Below are 25,070 nucleotides of genomic sequence, written 5' to 3'. Positions count from 1 at the left end.
TTCATTCCTCAATAAAACTATTAGTCAACACATTATGTGTTCACAAAGATTACTCCCACTCGACGAGGAAGGGAAATTAGAATCAGTACCTACTGAGGTATTGGAGATAAGGGAGAGACAATTGAGAAACTAATATATCAGGGAGTATCTGGTACGCTGGAAGGACTAGCCTATTGAAGATGCGACTTGAGAGAGTGAGCACATACTTTAACATCCAACATTGCAATTGCTGGAGGGCAAGCAATTCTCGGAAGAGAGGGCTGTCATCTTCGCCCACCCTTGCCCCTTCTTGATGTGACCATCAATCACCTACACGTAGCCTATTTGTGCATCTCGAGAGGCTAAAGTTTTTCTGCAAGGGATGACATGGTTGTTGTGTCCCTTAGAGAATACCCTTGAATTAAGGTACAACTAACTTGAATCTTTATAAATTATAGTGAATTCTTGAGAATGCACAATATAATTTAATTAATATTAATGCCAATACTATCCGTGATTTAGTTAGTTCGGTTCCCCCTTAAGGGAATGCATTTTTAATAGATAAATCTATAGCTATATTCGTTATGGTAGGATTATCTCCAAAATGGCCTTCCTTGTACTTACTAATAATCTTGTGCCTATGATGGGTGCCAATAATGGTCAATGGAGCCTTTCTTAGGATAAATGGAAATAGTTGAAAATCTGATTTGAATGGACAATATATTAATTTTATGTTTGTTGGTATGAGTGATAATTTGATGTGGGCAGATTTTTAAGATTATATCCACCTCTGAAAAATCTACACTAATCTGATTATGTATTCTTTCAATAATAATAGAATCATCTCGGGTGCATGAAATAAGTTCTCGCAACATTGCTGAGTGATGCAGGGGCATCCTAGGGTAGTGGGCAATCCTGCAAGAGCATCAAGCTTGGATTTTGTGAACCTTATGTTTCGTGCAGTTAGGGTTATGTTTGAGGCATATTGGTGGACCTTGTCCCATGTGTGCATAAGGATTGGAGTGATTGTATTGGAGTTAGAGCTCTTTTGGTGGCTGCTAGTAACGTGTTCCTATTTCCTAGGTAGACTTCGGAGATTGTTTCCGCACGCTTTGATTTGTGGGAGTTGGCTTATGTGATATTAGATCTAGATCATTGGATGGTGTGTGGGCCTATGGCTAAGGGCACATAATGTTATTTTACCTTATGAGTTAGTTATGCATTGTAAACTTGGGGCTTGTTCTAAGTGTTAATTAATTTGCTGGGTTAATTTGCTGGGTATCTATTTAAGGTAACTTGCTAGGCTGACTCGTGGCTTGGTTTGCTATAAGTAGGGGGTCTTGTGATGTCCAGAGTCACTCATTCATGATGGAGTTGAGCAAGAGTTGTTGAGACTAGCGAATTTAAGTAGAGCTAGTAGCAAAGTGTGGGCTTAGGAAACAAGGAGATTGCTTGGTGACTTGTGAGCTCAAGTTTAGATCTTTCTTGTAGTGTCTACCAGATTGCTATGCCATCATAGATTTGGGCTAGCGAGGAGTTACTTGGATCTTGTGAGATCTTGCAAAATTGTTACTATAATTGCTTTGTATTTGGCCATAATTGGGAAGGCCTTATAGCTTGGCCCATTGCATGTAATCAGCTATTTGATCAACAAAGAGTTGAATTATCTATCAAATCTTGTGTTCTGTGGTGTATTTTTGTTGTGTGGTTATTGCTGGGGGCTAGGTCATCTTCTTTGGAATTACACTTGTGTAACAAACGGTTTTTCATAACAAAAACAAAGATAGTTTATAAAGAGATATTCCCAACATTCATTGAATAGATATTTGATTTCCTTTTCATATGACTTTAGCTGTTTTAACTATCAATGATTAACTGAAATAACCATATTCAATTGAGATAACCATATCAACTATCAATTGAAGAACCTAGATCAACGATTAACTGAAAATAACTGTATCAATGATCAACTGAAATAACTAGTTTAACGATTAATGGAAAATAACTGTATTCATGATCAATTGAAAATAACTAGATTAATGATTAATTGAAAATAATTGTACCAATGATCAATTGAAATAACTAGATTAATGATTAACTATCTTTTCTACATACAAGTAAAGTAAATGCTTATCATGGAAATAAAAAAGAGACATACAAGTATCATCCGGTGGGTTTTTAGCTAGTTGTGCAAGCCTCTGCTTTCAGTAAGAGGAGAAGCATTGACTTAGGCTTAACCTCTCAACTTCGGACCATACTTATCCCCACACAATCTATTGAATTAGAAAGGCCCTCCCTACCCTGGTATTGGGCTTGGGATATTCTTAGTCCAGCCACCTGAGCATTCTGGTGTTAGAATGTCCTCACAACTATGGACGAACATGTCTGCATAGTTGGCACCATTGACATCAAGTGATCAATAGATGACAAACATGCCTTTAACTTACCTTGGCTAAAGTTTTTTGATGGGTTCAATGATCTGATCACCATTGCTCGACTTGACAATAGGAAATATTATTAGGGATGAGCATGAGCTATTAAGTATGGTTATATAATTTTATTTAATCATATCTGATTTCATCTTTCGTGTTCTTGCAGAGATCATTCTCACCTCTTCACCTTTTCATGGCTATGCAATCGGTGAATCCTAGGTGTTCAGATTCTTAGAGCAATTGGCTTGTTCTGTTAATTCATGACAAGTAGTTGCTTCCAACATTTCACATTCTGTGATTAAAAACTTGCAGAAATAAATTCATTATATTCTAACTTCCAATAGTAAAACAAATCATGGTTTCATGTCTTCTGTACTTTGCTATGATTCATAGTAACAATTTCCAAAGATTATTCAAGTATGAAATGAGTATAATCTGCAATTTATTGCTATGGAATTTAAAATGCATTAATGGTTATTAAGGGAAATATAGAAATATTTGGAGAATGATCAACCACATGACCTGGTATAAATTTTGGAAATGCCTGAGCTTTGCTAGACGTTGGATATTTGTTCTTCTTCAAAATGATTTCGCAGTGTATAAAAGTGATCTCAACTTCAATAAGGTGGAAATATACGACAACCTGTACAAGAATGGCAACACTTATATTCTGCAGAGATCTGAGTTTGGCAGAGGTTCGAATGGTGTGTGAAGTCGGAACTATGAGCAATGGAAAAAGGCAGAATAATGGAGAAGTTGGGAATGGAAAAAAGGAGCCGATCTTGAGTAAGGTAGTTGAGTGCTTGGAAAAAGACATCTGCCTCTCACTCACGACTTCAATAAAAAGGGAAAGACGTGACTCCTTGGCTCCATAACATAAGAATATTTATCAATTAAAAATACCAAGTGTTCAATCGGTTTCAAACAAGGAAAAGAATAAAAGATGGAAAAAGAGTTGGAAGGTTATAATTCGAAAATTATCATGATTTATATTTATATACGTACTTGTAAATATATTGGTGAGGTGGCATCATTTTATTATTAAAAAATAAATATGATGGTGTCACTTCATTTTTATAGCTGTGTACATACATAGATATATATTATAATAATATGGTGAAAGATCATTTAAAGTCTTTTGAGGTACGTATTATATTTGAATTATATTATTTATATTTCTTAAATTATTTATTTAATAGCTCATGTGGGTCCTACAGATGTATCTTGAGTTCAAGTCGTTAGGTCCTTACCAAAGAAGTTTAAGGTCATACTTGTCAATCTTGTTGACTGGACTAAGCAAGTATTCCATTTCGTTGATCCCGTTTAGCAATGCTTCCCCCCTTTATCTTCTCCTGCAATCACCTGTGAAACACTTACACCATAATTTTCATAAAAACATTTAAAAGACTTTAAATTATTAACCATAATTCCAAATTCAAGCAACTGCTAAACATCATATAACAAATAATGGTTAATGACCATCTTTATTAACAGTTAATACAACGGATATAAATAACTACCTACTTCACATGATTATGAAAGAAAAATCGATTAAATCCGACGACTATGAGTGAATTTAAAATTAGGTCAAAATTTGGGACAACTTGGCTTACACTGCATCTCTAAGTGTCCACAAATATTAGTCTTTCCTGATCGTATTGGCATGGATAATTCTGGGTACTGTGTAGTTATTGTCTTTTTCTTTGGAGTGAAATTTATATTACATAGATTGAAGGGTTATTCTCATTGTGATTCTCCAAGAGTAGTACCTATAATGGTTATCAACCAATATTCGCCCAACATCCAGAATGAAATGGTAATATGTATATTTTCCGCCTCATGGTATAAACTGGTTATTCTCTTCACTTAGGGCCCGTTTGGTTGCAAGCGTAGGAATTGAGAATTAGAATAGAAAATTTGAATGAGAATGGAGAATGAAGAATAGGAATGGAAAAATGCAATCCAATCTTGTTTATCCCTTGTTTGGTTATGCAAGCTTAAATTGGAATAGGGTTAACTTGCAATCGACGCCATTTGAAAATATTTCTGAAGATGCAATCGGCGCCATTGGAAAATCGCTGAAATATTTGAAAATATTGAAAACAAAGTTCCAACGCTCACCCCAGGTCAAAGCGGATTTGAAAATTTAATCAAATTTGAGAAAGTTAAAATGAATGCAAGAATAGCAATTCCAATTACAGGTATTTTTTGGAATGGACAAAAGCTCATTTTGGGGCTAAAATGAGAATACGTATTCCTATTCCCTATTCCTATTCCACGCACCAAACAAAGAATACAAATCATATTCTAATTTCCTATTCCTATTCCGGTTGTATTCCAGCAACCAAACGGGCCCTTAAGTATTCTACTTTCAACAAGAATAAGAATATCTCTATTTCCCTTGTGACTAACAAGGACCATAAATGTTCTTTGGCTTCAATGATTGTCTTTAGTCATTTAATATTCTCAATAGCATTTGTTAGCTGCATGATGTCTGAGACCAATTGCTTCTGCGATAAAATTAGGCCTGGATATAATTTTCCTTCATTCCCAAACTCTTCTCACCCTGTAATGGATCGGCTGTATGCTACTCCAACATCTCTTATTTGATTTCAGTATTTTAGAATTCTTGTGTGTTATTTCTTGGAGGCAACTGTATTATTTATGTCTATTCTTCTCTTGTTGTGTAGATCATTTCATCTCCTACATATGTAGCTTTGCTGACTGTAAAAACTATGAAGAATGCTGATTGGAGAAGTATATGTTGATTGTGCATGTAAGAAAGTACTTATTGTTCTTTTTTGATGCCCGGTGGTATTTTCTCACATCTATGGATGAAAATAAGTTAAAAATAATGATTGTTGACTGGATTAAACCACCACTCTCTTCCCTTCTTTGTTGGACTATATATCTATTTCTTTATCCCTGGGAGTTCTTTTTTCTGTTCAATGAGATTATCAATTGAGTGACTGCTGAGTGTGATATATCTCCAGGCGATTATTGGATTTGCTGAGTATACTTCACGTCCCCAACAAGTCTGATATGATGTATTTTTATGCAATGCTAAGCATGGGATGTCACCAAGAAACATGCCCCTATCTTTCCTAAAAGTTGGATTGTTACTAGATGAATATTGCAAATTCATATGATTTGCATAATTGTTGTCTCATCTCACTGCATATAGTAGTTCTGAATATCTTAATTGTCAATTTTGCCAAAAATATCCTTTTGTGTTGGTTGCCATTAGAGTTCATGGATAATGGAAGATATCAAAGGGAATTATTATCGCAGTATTAGTGTGATTAATTATTTGTTGCAAGCTCTCACAAGGATAAGATATATATTAGCCCTTGAATATAATTTTGTGATTAAAAGGCATAAATAATTTTGGCCAGTTTTGAATATATTTGCCGAATGATCAAAGAGAGCAAGGAGCATATTGGAGGTATACTGATTTTAACTTAATGAATATTATTTATTATTGAATTTTAATCCTTTTATTATTATTATTACTTTATTTATATAATTGTATACTATCAACCTTCATCACTTTATTTACTTATTGGAGGACTATTTATAGTTTTATTTTCTATTTAATTTAATCAATGTAGTTATAATTAGAGTTCTATATAATTATATTTATTACATTTAGTAACATTAATATTTTAATTTGATTATCATTATTGTAATCACTGTAGTTATAATTATAATTATAACTACATATTATTATTTTAATTATTCATTCTTATATTATTATTATTATTGCAAAACTCCATTTCTATAAGGGGACTTTACATGGCCTAAAACTAAATGTTAATGATATCTCTTTAAGTGCTGATGATTCATTAGTATGGCCTTAGGAAAGATTTCTCGTCTTTGTCTTGACTGAGATTCATGAGGTGGAGTTGGATTTTCTGTTGTTGGCGTGGCTCGTACTGTTCCATATGGATGGTGTTTTGCTTTGTAATACCCATTATTGTCTCTTTGGGTGATTCCCTTGTAATGCTCCTCTAGCTTCTCTTGTGTATATTTGTGATTGTGTAATGCCTCTGCAAGCATCTTGTCAAAGGGTAGATGATGTGGTCTCAGCCTTTGGGGAACGCATGCTAAGAAAATTTGTTGAGGAATATACGTGTTTCTGGTCATTGTGAATGATTCTGAAGGATGAAACCGTTTCCATTCATGTGTTGGACGTACACCTTATCACATCTTCTGAGCTCTTTCAGTTAGAAGCTAGCGTGAATAAGATTGACCTTGAAGACAAGGGAAACAATAAACCATTACTAGGAATTTTGAGACGGGATTGATAACAGTTCTTGGCCATTCAAATTTGCTATTGGTGGGAGCTGAAAGTGTGAACTGAGGTTTGGAACAGAAATAACCGCATGAACTGGAGTTTTCTTTCCACTCAAGTACTAAGGAAGAATATTGAACAACACTGAGAACTATTGGTACACGATTGTAATGCAAACATGTTGTGATTGGTCGGACCTCATTACCTGATGGTTATATAGATATTGGACCATTATTCTAAGGAGATCAGGAGGGTAACAGATTGGTCATAATAAGTTGTAGAGATTTAGAAGAGTTGACTACAATAAATTATCAAGCAAAATCAAGAACTAGTGGTTACAGGGTGATTATTGAAAACTGGGCCTGAGTTGAGAACTGTCAAGTTACATGCAAAGACTAGCTGATACAGCTCATTAACGGGTTATCTGGGTTCTTTTATCTATCGTAACTATTCAATGTGTTTGAGATTACTAGTATAAATTGGATTATTTGGTTTTCAATTTACAAATGAATATCCAAGTCTAGAAGAAGAAGGTCCAGAAGAAGACGATAATTTGATGATTAGAGTTGGTCCGATTATAAGTTTAATCAATATTACTTTTTTGAGGGGAAATTTGAATAGTAAATCCTCAATACCAGCTTGCAGCAATTACTTAGAGTTTGGGTAGAATGTGCAACCTAAACCTTACTGAGGGCATTTCAAGAAGGCTTTCTTTTCATACATGCACTGACTTTTGATCAGACCAATTGTAATTTAGAAACTGTTACAAATCATAGCCATTGCCTACAAACCATAGAGATTGTTGAAGGGTAACCTCAAAATGAATTGACGACATGAACCAACGTGAGTAATATAGGAACTGACAAAAACAAACAAGTTGTCAAAGATGACTTAACAACTGAGCCACAAGAAAAGGGGCGTTAACAAACATAATAGAAGAGATGTTTTTTCATTTTTGTTGTTTCTAAATTAAGGCCTAGACTGAAAGTAGTTTTTTAATAATTTGTTTTTCATTTTTTTAAATTATTAATTAGGCTGATTTTGTTCTTCTTCTGTGAAATGTAGTGTCAAAATAATCTTTCATACTCATAGTCATGTTACCAGTGGAGATGAAATGCAGGTTTAGGCTCAGGGTGCAGGTCTATCAGATTAAGAGGTTGAGCATGAGGAATGTTCTGTTGCTAGTGAATTACCTTCTATAGATTTCCCCTCTCATCTTTTGACAAAGTTTTCTTGGGCTCCTTTTGTTCCCAAGTCTCCGCTCAAACAATTTTCAACAAGAGTAACAACCCCAATGCCAACAAGTGGTGGCACAAGAAAAATGACAATGTAATATTTATGGTGTAGGATGGTATAGGAGCAGTACTAGAGTTAATGCACACTAGCTTTTTTTGGAGAGGACATCATGTGAGTTCACACAAATTTTTGTTGGATGCTAAAAATTCAAGTACAAAATCGAGATAAACAAGGTAAGGGGCATTCCTAAGGATAGTGCAGTTGCAGTGACTCTTTGTTTTCTTGGCAACATATTTAGGCAATTCAATAGTTATAGAGCCAGCCACATACTTGTACTTGTGTTATGCATCAATGAGTAGGATTGATACCAGGGTCATTCTTAAGATCTGCTCCACTTAGAGGACATCAAGGGAGGCCGATTGCTAGGGGAAACACAAGGCAAAAAAGTTCAAGTAACCCCATAGCTGATTTGTTCAATGTGCATTTGAAGGATTAGATAGAGGATTCCATTGGAAGGTTGTTTTTTGCCAATTTCATATTGTTGCATGTTAGTCAATCTACTTATTATAAGTAGATGATGTCATAGTGGTTGGGGGGACATAATTTGTACCACTAGGCGAGCACAATATGAGGAACACAATCCTGGATAATCAGTATGATAAGATAGATGTTTTGATGGAGCAAATGAAGGTATGTTAGATACTTTGGACACAACATTGTTATGGATGGGTGGACGAAGATTAGCCATTGTCTTCTCATCAACATAGTGGTTACATGCATAGAGTGAATACTTTCTAAGGGAAGTTGATTGTTGAGGGCATTGTAAATATGTTGATTTTTCAGTTTCACAATCTCAAGGAGGCTATTGAGGAGGTTGGACCACTAATATGGTCCAAGTTGTGATATATGCAATACATGTGTGTGAAGCTGCCGAGATGCTTATTGAGGCACCCCATAGACATATATTTGGTGGACTACATGTGTGCATGCCATGAATAATGTACTCAAGGACATGGGGAAGATTGATTGAATTAGAGGAGTGGTAAGTGATACGATAGATGTGCAAATGTATATTTGTAACCACTGCACTTCACATGCACTCTCTAGGGGCATTGTGAAGGCCTTCTTGAAACTAGTTGAGATCAAATATGTCTTGTACTTTATTCTTTTTGATAGAATACTTGAGTTGCAAGAGCCATTGCAACTCATGGTTATGATGCAAGATTGCAATCAGTGGGATGGGGATAGGATAGAGTAGAGGAGGTGGGTGAAGGAGATGGTGAGGGATTACGCATTCTGGAGTGATACAAAATACACAGTCTCTATCATCACTATGACTTTCTAGGTCATTAGATATGGGGATGGGGATGCACCTAATCTTTGAGAGGTGTGTAAGCCCATCAATTTTCTATTATCACTATGACTTTCTAGGTCATTAGATATGGGGACGAGAATGCACCTAATCTTGGAGAGGTTATGAGTTCATTGATTCCATGCTTGGCTAGATGAGGTTAGTTGTGCAAGAGGACCCCACTTTGTAACAATGAGCACATTTAGTCAATCATTCAACAAAGGTGGGACAAGTTGAACACTCCTTTGCACATGGCTATTTATGCAATGATTTAGAAGTGGCACATGGGTAGGCCTGACAAAGTTACACCACTTTTAGGATGATGAGGTGCAGGGAAGGTTCTTCAGGGGGCAAGATGTATGATAGTGAAACTGCTGGCCAAATTTGCTTTGAGTGGACAAAATTTGTCACTCTTATAGGTTATTTTGATGCGAAATAGATTGATATTAGAACTATGGCACACAAGCATCCAATTTGGTGGTGAAAATGTCATGGATTTGAGAGGTCAAATATTACCACAGTAGCCATTCGTTTGGATCTTAAGTTTCAAGTTCTTCAATTGCACAGAGCAAAATTTCATGTAAGAGAGCGAAGAGTGGGTGTACATAGTGCCTTGCGTATAATGGACTGTAAGACACCCATGTACAAGGAGAGCCCATCAACATGATGGGATGTAGAGCTAGAGGAGCTATTATGGGTTGATGAGGATGACATTATAACAACTACAATTGTAGGGCTGGTTGGATTTCCATTGGTGGATCATGAACCTGAGGAGTCCAATAGTTCTATTGATAAGTAGTTTGCGTCGGGGGATGAATGCATTGCTCCCTTCACTACATTTTGACGTGATTTTGTGCTTGTTTTGATATCATGCTACTCATTTTATTCATCTTTACAATATCTTGATATAGTATAAATTTGAAACTTCTATTTGCCAATAAATCATAATTTCAATTTTAAATAGTCATTGCTAATTCAATATTCAATGTTGTTCTAGTATACTATATTCTATACTGGGTATTTTAGTATGGTGCAATTTTTCTATGTTCAAGTATTTTGTATTTTTATTGTTATACTATTTATAAAGCCTTTCATAACTTGCATTTCACGTACTATGTGTTGTACATTATAGCTAGTGGATCTTAGCATTGACATACCCATTGAGTTTGAAATTTGACTAGCAGTGTTGGTGGATTTCACTAGCATAGTGATCGGAGGTGCAATTGTCAATCCCTTCTTGTATTTTTTTGCATTGCAAAGTCTCTCGAAAATATTTTGAAGGGTGTGATCTCATTACACATCATTCAAAGCAATGCAAAGCTAAGCAATCTGTTATCGCAAGATAGCTCACAACCACCAATGCGAGCCATGTTAATGTCTGCCATAGGGGGTCGAGGTCACAAGTGACTAGATCTCGTACTTACTTTTTTGTGCAAATTGTTTTTAGTCAACAAGATTAAATGTGGTATTTGAATCCGTTATCTAAGCTTTTGGAAAAATTGGCCTTGTTTCATCTATATGAATCGTAAATCATTTCAAATTACTTTGTTTAACTAAATGAATTGATTGAATATAACAGCTGGGGTTAGGCCCAAATCTAGAAGTATTATTATTATTTCATCTATTGTAGTAATAAATTATTTCAAACATCTAGTTTAGGAGAAGATGAGCCATCATTTAGAATGGTGGATTGGAGTCTCTTGTAGGATTTTGACGAAAGACGAGTGTTAGTTTTGCCATTCAGAACGATATGTATATCCAAAATGCGTATGCCTCGTTGATTTTACGTGACATAAGATTGCTTTGATGAATGTGTATTGACCACATGATAGAAAGGACCTAGATCATAAGAATCATGGGAGATATGCTCGCTACATCTAATTTGACATGTTTGGACTCGATGGTTTTTAGTATAAGTTAATTTTGATTGGCATTATAACAAGTTATTTAACAAGGTTGACAAAAAGGTAACAACTTCATGATTATTTCAAATTCATTTAAGACACAAATGTAGGTTTGGAGTATTCTGGTACATGAAATTCTTAGCACCTATATATAGTAGACCAATATGATGTTTGTTGGGTTTTGTTGTGTGTAATATCCCCTATTCTCCAAGAAGAATTTAATAAGTAATAATTAAGTAATGAAATTTGACTAAATAAATGTTACAAGATTCAAGAAGAGTTGGCAGATTAACGGATTTCCGGATGATTCATTGATTAACAGAGGAACAAATGTGTTCCTTATAAAGAATTACAAGGACGTTGTTTCTAAAAGAAACAACGTAGACTAAAGACGGAATTAGAAACAAAACTAGAGACAGGATAGGAAACATTCCTATCTGGACTGAAGAGAAAAGAGACGGGATAGGAAACATTCCTATCTAGATTGAAAGACGGACTACAAACAAGTAGTTGACTATTATAAAAAGTATAAGATATTATCTTAATACCCTCCCTTAATGGTCAACGTACGAATGTCGGAACATTCTGTGATAACTGAGACCCTCCCTGGATCTACAGAATGTTGAAACCAAGAAGCTTTGCCAGAAGAGTGCTATGACTCAAAATAAGTTGCAATTACAAAACTTCGTTTTTGTGGAAAAAACGGTAAAACCCAGAATCTCACGCAACCTTGCTTATTACAGACAACTTGAAATGATTTTTGAGGAGAAAATCAACAAACCCAGAATCTCACGCAACCTTGCGTATTACAGACAACTTGAAATGATTTTTGAGGAGAAAATCAACAAACCTAGAATCTCACACAACCTTGCGTATTACAGACAACTTGAAATGATTTCTGAGGAGAAAATCAACAAACCTAGAATCTCACACAACCTTGCGTATTACAGACAACTTGAAATGATTTTTGAGAAGAAAATCAACAAACCCATAAAAAACAGAAACAAATTCAGAAGGCGAAAAATGCAGCTATGCCTTGATCAGGACCCGGAGAAGTCGGACGCTGCCTAACACCCAGAACAAGTTGATCGGTGTTTTGATATTCGAAGATTGCGATGATGCGCTGCTTCCAGGTTCCATAATTGCGACCATTGAATTTGGAATTATGTTCGAGCAGATTATTTGTCAAAGATGCCATGGCACGTTTTCCAATGAAAAACTGTGAAAATCTGTGAAGGCACGTTCTTCGAGGCAAAAATACGAAAGACCCAAAAGAATCAGAGAATGATCGAGAAGAGAGCTCGAAAAATCCAGAAGGAATCTGCTGTTGTTTTTTGGATCCGCTGGCTCAAAAATCGAGGCACAAAAATTGAGGCACCTAGAAAAACGGATGACAACCCAGTTGAGCTCTCGAAAAACCCACCAAAAATTTGCAAACAAAATATTTTTTCGACCCCAAAAATTAGGGTTTCGAAAAAAAAGGCCCTAGCTGAAAAAAGCTTGAAAAAACTTCAGATTTCTTGATAAAAAATGGCAGATTTTTCTTCAAGGATCGATGTGCATGGACGAATGGGGCTAGAGTGTGTTGAACAAACACAGGTAGACCCGAGTTCGGGAATTTCTCTAGGCTGAAAACCCTAAGTGGGTTTTAGAGAAATTCAACAGAAATAATTTTGAAAAAATTTAAACAAATAATTTCACGAAGAAATTATAAATTTTTTCGAAAAAATTTAAGTAATAGCTCTGATACCATGTTACAAGATTCAAGAAGAGTTGGAAGATTAACGGATTTCCGGATGATTCATTGATTAACAGAGGAACAAATGTGTTCCTTATAAAGAATTACAAGGACGTTGTTTCTAAAAGAAACAACGTAGACTAAAGACGGAATTAGAAACAAAACTAGAGACAGGATAGGAAACATTCCTATTTGGACTGAAGAAAAAAGAGACGGGATAGGAAACATTCCTATCTAGACAGAAAGACGGACTACAGACAAGTAGTTGACTATTATAGAAAGTATAAGATATTATCTTAATAATAAATAATATCTAAATTAATAAATTGATATAAAATTATACATAATCTAGCATAATAAATAAATATATTATAATATTAATATTTGATCTCATATTACATTCTTATAATGTAAATAAAATTTGTCAAATATTATATTGAAATATATAATAATTTAATACACCATAAGATTACACAATAACATAATATATAATAAATATATCAAATTGAAGTTTATATGTATATCTCAAGTTAAAATTACTAAACATAAATATGTTATAGACCAAATCATATATATATAAAATAAAACACATTTGAATTAAACATGATATAACCACTGATTTAAGAATAGTCATGGCCAAGAGACACAACGTAACACATCCTGCTCCTATATATGAAAGAGGGAAGATAAGGTATGACAAAGTGAGCAATACTTCGTGAACAGAAATTGAGAAGAGCGTTAGAAATAAAATATGGAGGAGTTTCACCGATGACTTAGCCATCATAGGCAGCAAAGAGCCAAGCAAGCACTGTCAGCAAACAAAATGGAAAGTATGTGAATTCCATTCAAAACAGAAGTAACTGGCAATACTTAAGCAGTGATGAGGCGATAATCTTCAGCCATTGCATTAGATAGAATGTCCTTCAAACTAGAAGAAATAATATTAAAGTGATCACCAAATCAAGTGGTATCGGTGGAAGGAGTGAAAGGAAATAAACAAACAAAAGAAGTCGTGGATGACACCATGGAAAACAAAGTCATCATCCGATGTTTATAGAAGAGGATAGAGGATAAGATAGGCATCGAAGTCTACAAGAAAACAAGGAATCCGATAAGATGGGTAATTCAGAAACAATAACAGCAATGGAAAGATTTATTACAAGAATCAAATGTAATCTTTTGAACTGAGAAGTCTGCAGACATATGCATGTAGACTGGGACGTCCAATCACCATTTTAGTATTCATAGTGGCATCATAGACAATCTTGGCGAATATCTGAGATAACTGATCAGGCAAAACCATGACCAAGGGAAGAGAAATGAAAGATTTTTATCAACAAATGATCAATTATACCAAGAATGACCAACGAATAAAAGAGCTATTATAACTACACACCAGCCAGCGATTAATATAATGGGTGCAACATTGATATAACAATATGGAGAATCATTCGAATAACAATACGGTGTAACTATGTTCTTTAGTGTCTTTTTGTATTTTACTGCCTTTTGAGTTAGATTGTTGAAAGAAGGAATATGGACTTCTTTGTTCCTTGAAACACTATTTTAGGACAAATGGAAGGGGCTGGACTATTTTCTTCGAGGACTATTTGAGTTTACTGCTTTTTGAGTTGAACTGCTTGAAGAAGGATCATGATTGTTGACAACACAAAATTTCTTTGTTGAGGCATTGGATTCGTATTCTTCTAGTTGATGTTGCAAACTATTTATTTCTTGACACAACATCTTGTTTTGGTTGGAAACTCACATAGAGCCTGATATTGATGCCAATATTAATTTGTAGAGATGACATGTCATTGGCATTTAAAGTGGACATGATTATAAATACTACACTTCGGAATTAGGTTCTGCCAAATGCTCAAAGAAAATATAGTTCACAACACCTTATGGCATTTGCTATCAAATGAGAATGTTTGGTTCCTTATCACTCAAATAGGTTGCCTTTTCTATATACTGCTAGACAGATATACTAAACCTCTTGATATGCTTGTCTATATCAGAAAGCAATGTTAAAACATGTGCAAGTAGAGGGGTACATGGCACATAGGAAGCGAAGAGACCCACCTCGTCAATGACACACATGTAGAAGATGGAATTTTATTCAAGCAGGATTTTGTCTTATGATAGAGACAAATTGGTTATAGAGGGAATGAAGGTAAAAATTGACCATGACTTTATTTCTCCTTGAGGACTATAGGGAGGAAACCAGATTTTCCATTGTTGCAGCTATATTTAGGAATTGGGTATAGTAGTTCAATAGTTATAGCTGTACTTGTAAATGTAGAATGGAGGTTCCTTCAATAACAAATGTTGCAATTGTTTAGTTTGCAAAATGTGTTATGATTTTTGTTAGCATAGATTTAAAGAACAGCTTATCTTTGAGATATGTAATTCATCCGTACAGTGGAAAATGTCTAACATGACATCCCAAATGACGGCCTAAATGAGTTTGTCACTTCCTAATAAAAATCACTGTTGTAATAAACTTTGAGTTTAAAAGTGAAAAATCCCCACATTACAAGAGAGTCATGGAATGATTGCATAGTAAAAAATATTGCTTTTGAGGAGCATGTGAGTCATGGATGGGAAATGAAATGTTAATGTTAAGCATGTGAAGGGCCATGACAGTGATCATGGAAGGGTTTAGGCTGGTGACAAAGATTGTTTGGTGGTTGACAATACTGCACTGTAATATAGAGCATCGCTGATCATTTATTTTATTCACTTCCAGTTGGACGTGGAAACACTCTAGCACAATACAACAATAAATACCATTTGAAAACCTGATTGTAGAAGAGGATTTAATTGTTTTACAAGATCAACCACATATACCCATTCTTTGGTCCATGGAATTATCGATCCTGATTTTTTAAGGCTCCCATAAGGCAAGTTCAACAAATAAATTGGTTCAATAAACTCACTAATGCTACATTAGAAAGCAACTTTATATGCAATATTTGTTGCATGTTTCATATGACGAAGTGCACCATTTTATACACAACTTGATTAAATCATCTCATCGGCATGTAAGTTTTTTACACCTTAGTAGGCCGCTTCAAAATGGCTCCCCCCCAGTAGAGCTGTTCATATTGACAGAATGACATAAAGTGCAGATTGTGTTGAAGCTATAACAGGGAACTTAACATTTTAGATGTTATCAAAATTGAGGTAATGCAGCTGCCCACAATATGTTCAACTATAAAATTGGCCAAGACAATAAAATGCTCTCAGATAAGGTTCAAATCTAATATCTAAGAATCAATGTAATGAACTTTGAAAGGCATGAAGAATTTTGAAGTTGAATAAACACAGGAAGCTATATATATATCTTTGTGTGTGTAGAGCTTATATTTTGGAACTCAAGCAAGGGCAGATTATGGGTTCTCAAGAATATGGCTAGTAAGAAACAAATTTAGGATTGCAAAGAGAGGATAGCGGCGATAACTGCAAAGTATAAAGCTGTTCATTTACTGATAGGTGGTAATAGAGCCAATAGGGTGTATTTATATGGTAGGAAAATTGAATTCCCCCTTTGAGTATATGATATATCTATGTATGCTTAGGGGATAGAATGCTAAAATATTTCTACCTTAGATTCAATCGATTTGTGGCTAGAATTGAAACCTGATAACTACTTTGATACAGATGTCAGGCTAGAGAATATCAAAAAATGATTGACAGATGAACAAGACTTGGACATCCAGAAAAAATGCTCAATGTAAGCTTATTCATCTCAATCAAAATGCACATATATTTATCAATAAAAATGATTGTTTAGTTTGTTTTTCAGATGACTGTTCCACTTGTAGTGGCCTTTTGCCATGTGAATTGTCATTTAAGCTTAAATCTAGCAGAGAGATAAGAAAGATTCAAAACATATTATTTCCCAAAATGGATTAGAATCTTTGAATGGAAGCTACTGAGTGAATTATCTTTGAGACTTTGTATGAGTTTTCTGGATCAGTCTCTGTGAGAAATTCAAAACCCAGAGACCTCCAATATTGATATTCTCAAACCAGTCTTAAAGCTGAAAGTCTGAAACCATTGATAATTTTGCACTTGAGTGAATTAGATAGACATTAAATTTCAAAGTCGTAGTTAATGCTGCTAATTCTATTTCGACTTCAGAGAAAATAAAATTGAATTTTATTTGTCTTAGTCCTTTCTGGTCCAGTAAGTAAATTTGTTGAAATCTCTTATTGCATTGATGATAGAAGGGCCAACTGCAACTTCTGCATTATGTTAATGTCTTGCTAATTTGATTTTACCAATATGTAGGTGCAAAAAGTTATCAGCAGCTCGCAAGCAGTTGTCCATCATTCAAGCTCCCAATGTGCTTGTAATTCAGCTGAAGGTAAAGAAACTGATTTATTTCTAATGTGCATATGTTTGCCTTACTAGTAAATCTAACTATCTTACCAAATTTGCTTTGGACAGAGATTTGAAGATGTATTTGGCAGTAAGATAGATCGCAATATCATCTTTGAGGATCACTTGGAACTTTCTGGCTATATGGCTAAAACCAGTCAGGTATACATATATTCTTTTTTGGTTTAAATGGAGTGCTTCATTCCTGTGTATAAAAAGCACAAAACTACCTGAATCTGTAGGGTCAAGTGTAATGTTGCATATGGGGACTTTGCTCTGATTTACTGTAGAATTCCCAAATAAGGTATGGATGATCTTGGATAATATAATTGACAACTTAATTCCCTGGTTTTGAGCTTGCAAGCAGGTTAGTTTCAAAACATAAATAAACATATAAATTTATAATCCAACAATGCTTTAATTAGAATTCTAATTCAATGTCCAGAGTGTACGTAAGGGATTCCTTTTAAAGTTCTATTGAAACAACCCATTGTCATTGATGATCACTAGTTAGGAGATCATGCAAGGCACCTTGGGCTGTTCCACCCAGCCCAGGAGCATGGGAAGACAACCAACAATCAGCCTCCCAACCCTACTCAGGGTTGTGTCTACTACAATGGCTTCATAGCTATGTGCATTTCTCATATCGACTCCCCCCTCCAAAAAGGGATGGCTGATTTAATGAGGATGTTAAGGGAATTGTTATTTTTAGTCTATTGTGCATAGGCAGAATTGTAGAATGTGTGTGTGTGTCTATATATATATATGTATGTATATATAAGAAGCTTATATACATATCCAATATTTTGGTGTAAGTATAATGCATAACGATTTGGTGCATTACCATTGGTCTGTCATTTGTTGGTAGAATATTACAGTCACACATCCTGTGTTCTGCACCTGATTAGACCATATGCTCTATGATTCTCTTTTTCCAATGCTTTGACTTGGTCAACATTTGGACGATTATTATTTACTGATTGAATTGATGAAAAAATTGATTGCTGGTCTGTTTGCTTGATTCCCAATAGATTTTGCTAGATGATTGAATCATTTTTCTGATTTGGTATATTAGTGAATGATGATTGAATAAATCAACTGGGAATTCACAGAGAGATGAGTGATGATTGGAGTGTGTCCTGGCTTGATATATTGGCGAGTGATGATTTGATATATTGGCTAGTGATGAAAGATAAGTCCCTTAAATGCTTGATTTGATGTATTGGCTAGTGATGATATGTGTGTGTGTGTGTGTGTGTGTGTGTGTGTGTGTATCCAATATTATGGTGCAAGTATAACGCATAATGATTTGGTGCATTACCATCGGTCTGACATTTGTTGGTAGAATATTACAGTTACACATCCAATGTTCTGCTCTCTGATTAGACCATATGCTCAATCATTTTCTTTTTCCGATGCTTTGACTTGGTCAATGTTTGAATGTTTATTATTTATTGATTGAATTGATGGAAGAATTGATTGCTGGTCTGTTTGCTTGATTCCCAATTGATTGTGCTAGATGATTGGATGATTTTTCTGATTTGATATATTAGTGAATGATGATTGAATAAATCAAATGGGAATTCACAGAATGATGAGTGATGATTGGAGTTGGTGAGTGATGATTTGATATATTGGCTAGTGATGATAGATAAGTCCCTTAAATGCTTGGAATGTTTTCTTCTTTATACATTATTGGCGGAAGGTCACCACCTGTCATGGGAATAGAGTCACCACATTTCATTGTTGCTTTCGAAAAATAATATAATATTCCCCTAGGCTGATATCCCTTTGGTCCTCCTCAAATGAACCTTTCTCTCCTTTGTATTTTCTGATGTAAGAGAGAAGTCATCATGTTTGCTCCTTTGAAATAGTCAGAACCGGCAATAACTTTTGCCTTTTGAAGGAGTCACTGTATGCTCAATGGATCTCTTTTTTCGATGCTTTGACTTGGTTAATGTTTGAATGATTGTTATTTACTGATTGAATTGATGGAAGAATTGATTGCTGGCCTGCTTGCTCGAATCCCAATTGAATTTTGCTAGATGATTGAATGATTTTTTGCGATTTGACGGTTTGAAATATTAGTGAATGATGATTGAATAAGTCAAATGGGATTTCACAAAGTGATGAGTGATAATTGAGTGAGTGCTGACTTGATATATTGGTGAGTTATGATTTGATATATTGGTTAGTGTTGATAGTTAAGTCACTTAAATGCTTGGAATGTTTTCTTCTTTATACTTTATTGCCGTAAGGGCCACGACCTGCCATGAGAATTGAGTCACCAGTTTTCATTGTTGCCTTCGAGAATAATACATTATCTCCCTAGGTTGATCTACCTTTGATACTCCTCAAATGAACCCTTCTCATCTTTGTATCTTCCAACATTAGTGAGAGGTCATATCTCCATTTTGGCCTTTTGAAGTAGTCACCTGTTTACTTTTCTATAAATGCTTTCTTGGTTCACACCTTGTCTTTTCTCTTCCTCCTCCTTCCCTTTTCAAGCAAAGTTCTTTTCTCTGTTTTAAATCTCATGTGTGGGGAGTCAGAACTTTTCATCTCATGCCTTTTGATCATTCATTAAACTTAACTAAACTCTAGTGATGCTATTTTTAAATATGTATACTAATCATTAATTTTTTTGTTTTATTCTTCCCATTTTGAATTTATTATTAAATCCTATTCCAAAATGGGACAATATAGTTTTCTCTTCCCAAAGTTGCTTGTCCTCAACCAATGCCAGTTATATCCAAGTCTTTTGATGTGAGCCCCAATTATATCTCTTTGTGATGTATTTAGCTTCTGCTGCACAATTATGATTTTATCTCATATATCTGTAATTCAATTTTGAGTAATGTCAACCAATGATTGGAAATTTGCAAGGTTGTAATATTAAAACAAGTTTTCTCTCACTTGCATAATGTCACAAACTCCTTGAATTATAGCAAGGGTATCCTTTCCACACATTAATATGAGAATTATAAACATGACATACATCTAGAATGTTGTGTATTAAAATGGAGGATGTGTACCTCATTTTAATTGGAAAGGAAGAATACGGAGCTAGAAACATTCGTAAGTAGCGAGTGTTGATGTTTGGTACCTCAGTTGTGGATAAACTATGAGACTAAAGTGGAGATATGTGTGTGTGTGTGCGCGCGTGAGAGAGAGAGAGAGAGAGAGAGAGAGAGAGAGAGAGAGAGAGAGAGAGAGAGATAATATATGTCTATGTATCAATTAAATAATCAATTATTATGTGAGATATTATATAGAACTAAATAATCATTTGCCATTATATTAATCAGATAATAATGGATAGACATGTCCCATGAGGGGAAATGTCTCTCCATGCCTCATCCATAATATTAATAAGAGAGAAATTGCTGCCATTGAAAAACACATACCTTAACAGGCAGTGCCATTAGACTTGAAGCGATTGTCTGAAACCCAACATGGTATTAGAGCAGGTTAAAATTATAGAGAAGTAATCTTGAGAGGCACTTTCACATTGATGGGGTTATCTACTTTTAATTGACCATGAAATTTGCAGATCAGTCTTTAAAGGATGCAATATATTGGAAAGCTATGATAAATAAGCACTATATAGTAAGTGGGCTAATTACAAAACATAAAGATAAGTTGTCGATTAAATATAGGCAATCATTGTCCAACTAAAGCAGTAATTACCATGACTATTGTGAGAAGTCATATTATTAGCGATTATCAGAAATACTAAGAACTGCAGATTGTTTGCCAATAATGAAAACCACAATTATCAATTGCGATTTTATTGCATATGACAGATAGCTTTGTCGTGCAATTTAGGAGATTCTGCAAGTGTAAGAGGAGAAGTTACCGTATATGCTTTGCCATGGATTATATGATTTGCTGTACAATTGATTAGGTTCTGCACATATATATGCATCCATGCTTCTGCAGCTGTAAGAGTGAATTTCATGAATTTAAAAAGGTAACCAATGTGAAGAAATGGTTAGAGATTATTTATTCCACATTCTACTTGATAGAAAGACTCAAACTGTATATTGAAAAACAAAAAAGATAGAAAAATAAGTCAAACGTGAGATTATCATCAAAACATAAATATCTTCACCATCATAAAGTGATAGCCCTATAGAATGTGGGGAATACATATGGTATGAAGTTCAACCTAATAAGATGATAAAAGTGTTAAAATAAAGGGAATATAACGTGAGTGCTGCTTTGGACAAGACATAGGAGATGTCGCAAAGGACATGTGAGCCAATAAAGCGAATCATGAAGGGACCAATGAAGTAGGGTGAAGGGGACACATCAAAGACGTCAAAGACGAATGAGCACAAAACAATGGGAATTTCAAAATGGAAAAAATCTCCCATGGAAACCTTCAACACCACAAGGCACTGTGTGAGGAATGGTGTGCATGCCGTTGATTGATATTTGAAGGAGGTAAGTACATGTCTTGGGTGATAGGGATACACCTCCAACCGAGTAAGTATAAAAGGTGATATTTGGTAGGGTTACACTCTATTGAGTAAATAAATGCTTACTGAATACTTACAATAAGGAAAATGGGAGGTAAGTATAACTTTTTAATGTTAGTTAAAAATAATAAATCTGATACAAAGTAATAAATAAGAAGAATAGAATATGGTTTGAACAAATAGGTTATATGGACATTAGTATATGAGTAACAAATAAAACTATTTTATTATGATTATTTTGTGATTATAAATACGAGTTGCCACCTCACATTTATATATGAAGATATTGACCAAAGATATACATAATAAAATAAAACTTATCAATGTCAAGGGAAGGAGATGAGTGACAAATAGGGTTAGTGATTCATTATTAAGCATGAGTATACTGATATAATTTAACTGGGAGAACAATCTTATGAAGATAATCACAAATACTATTCAATTTTATATAATTAAATTTAATCTTGAAAACTACCTTATATATTTTTGTAGTCTCCCTCTTATTCGTATTGCTGTATGTATTATAAGAGCTATTTGGCTCTTTTCCTCTGAGAATGTTCTTGCAGGAAGAAATTGATATTAGATTTACAGGAAGTGTGACACATCTGTTTGAAGGAGCAGATGGAGGATATGTTTCAATTGATCTTTGAAGTTTTTGATCATATTAGAATCGAGGGAGTTTTGGCTTGATGTAAAGTTTTGGAGTCATGCGTGTGATTGCATGATTTAATGGGCCTACCCATTGTGTACATCACGAGGAAGTGGTGAATTCCAAATGATTATCACTTGTATTTGCAGAAGTTATTGGACGGTGACAATCTTACAATAACTTAAATCATGATATACATTTTATGTAAATGTTGAAACAGATCATGATAAATTATATCTTGTAAATCAACAACTAAGTGTTAAATGTCATTCACTTGACGGTCTATGAGTTGTTTGTATAGATATATGATAGGTATTTGGTGAATATCATGTGTTGATATTTTTTCAGGGCATTACCTTATTGAGTACTTGGTGAATATCATGCAAATTGATGTTCAAGAGGCCATTACTCATAGTTTTGGTGAATATCTTGCAACTTGTTATTCAAGAGGGCATTACTCAAAAAGTACTTGATGAATGTCATGTGACTTGACATTCAAGTGGCCATTACTCTTAATATCATTACTTAGAGTATTTGGTGAATTTTATGTGAGTTGACATTTAGGAGGGCAATACTCGTGATATCAAATGTGTATCAAAATGGTGGAGATCTTTTGATCAAAGATATCCTTAAAATTTTCCATTAATCTTGTGTTTATCCTCCCTAGCTAAGAGGGAATGTTGATGTTTGGTAGATTCAGTTGGATAAACTATGAGACCGAAGTGCATATATATATACATATATATATTTATATGTGTGAGATATAATATTTATTTATATATTAATTGAAGAATCAATTATTATGTGAGATATTATATAGAACTAAATTAATCATTTGTTATTATGTTAATTAGATAGTAATGAATAGACATGTCCCATGAGGGGACATGTCTCTCCATTCTCATTTATAATATTAATAAGAGAGAAATCACTGCCATTGAGAGATACATACCTTAATAGGCAGTGCCATTAGACTTGCAATGATTCTCAAAAAAGCAACAATGAGTGCACATACAGTAACTTGCTGAAAGCAAACATGTAAATTCACATAAGTTGTGATGCATATCCATTAATATTTGTAAGGGATGGAGTATACACATATATCTCACATAATGATTGATTATTTAATAAATATATAGATAATATTATATCACATAGACAATATAACACGAAGCATGAAATTTGTAGGTTTGGCCAATATATTGGAGGAATGATAGTTTTTTCATATTATTGTTTTCATAAATGTTGAGAGAGAGAGAGAGAGAGAGAGAGAGAGTTATATTAATTAAACAATTAGTTATTATGTGAAATATCATAGAGAACCAAATCATAAGAGAGAAATTGCTACCACTGAAAAACACATACCTTAACAAGTAGTGCCATTACACTTGCAACAATCCTTAGAAAACCAACAATAAGTACACATAGTATTACTTGCTGAAAGCAAACAAATAAATTCACATAAGTTATGAAGAATATCTGTTAATATCTGTAAGAAACTGATAGGTATTACATATTATTGTTTTCATGTGTAAAAAGTATTGCCAGGATATTTCTCGACTTTAAAGTTTTTTTTCTTGTTGATATTGTATCATTTTTGTCCACTTTGTGTGGATTTTATTTATTTTTTGCTAATTTATGGATCTATATAATCGTTATTTTTATCTCGTAAAAAGTAATAAATCTCATATTCGTATGCACTTTGTAGATTTTTTAATTGTTCGAGCCTAACCTTGTTTGTTGACTCTTACTATCTTGAAAGTATGCAAGAAAAAGAAGGCCAGCAAGAAGATTGCCAATTTATATACCTTGCTAATCAAATGCAACACGAATAACTTGATAACCCTAAACAATTGTTGTGAATATGACAGCCATTGGATAAATGTGTTGTTGGAGGCTATGCAGGCACATTATAGGAACCTTTTGAACTTAGATAAATCAATCGGAATATGAGAACCCTAAGAATGCCCTTGTTGACCACATTTGATGGCGAGCTCAATACTTCTAAGACCCCTTTTGGAATAAGATTTGATATTAAATACTAATAATATTGATACAAAATATAATATAACTAAAATTTGCTTAAGTTTAATGAATGGTCAAGAGGATCAAATGAAGAGCTGTGCCTCCCTCGAACATGAGATATAGAAGGGATGTAAAATTATTTGGAAGGGGAAATGGAGGAATAATTAATGGAAGAAGGAATAGGTAGAAAAAAGCAATCAAATATTTAAAAGGGCAAAAATGATGACAGTGTTTTACTATCTAAAAGAGTGGTGATTATGAAAGGTTGTAACTCTTTCAAAGGGCAGATATTATGAAGGATTGACCAGTTTTTTGCATAAGATTTTAAGTCACTAGGAAGCTATACCACTCTAAGTTGTGATACGTTATTTGTGCGTTAAGCACACATAATTGTGGGAGACAACAAAATTGGTAATGACGTGTGCGCTCACTCGACCACCTTTTTTCCAACCAATTGGGTCCACCACTTGTTTTCTTTGCATTGAAAGGGGTTGACTATCCAATATGCTTAAGTAGCGAACAACCGTGGAGCGTGGCTGCGAGGAGATTGTTGTGTGGTTTTCACACCATCACCCCATTGCAAATAGGG

General features: G+C 34.4%; 1 protein-coding gene across 2 annotated transcripts in view; it reads left to right on the top strand.

Moving 5' to 3' along the window:
• Nucleotides 1-25,070, top strand: part of UBP25 (ubiquitin-specific protease 25) — a 108,780-nt gene that overhangs the window by 12,143 nt on the left and 71,567 nt on the right. For both annotated transcript variants that reach the window (XR_016358409.1, XM_089808470.1), the window contains exons 3-4: nucleotides 17,234-17,309; nucleotides 17,393-17,485. Coding sequence is in view for 1 of the 2 variants with exons in the window: in XM_089808470.1 (XP_089664596.1) it covers nucleotides 17,234-17,309; nucleotides 17,393-17,485 (169 nt within the window). In the remaining variant the exon portion in view is untranslated. The remainder of the gene's footprint in view (nucleotides 1-17,233; nucleotides 17,310-17,392; nucleotides 17,486-25,070) is intronic.

The sequence above is a fragment of the Cupressus sempervirens genome, chromosome 11 (assembly GCF_028749045.1).
Source record: "Cupressus sempervirens isolate cs-2001-9-10 chromosome 11, ASM2874904v1, whole genome shotgun sequence".
Taxonomy (NCBI): Eukaryota; Viridiplantae; Streptophyta; class Pinopsida; order Cupressales; family Cupressaceae; genus Cupressus; species Cupressus sempervirens.
This window is presented reverse-complemented; position numbering and strand designations above follow the sequence as displayed.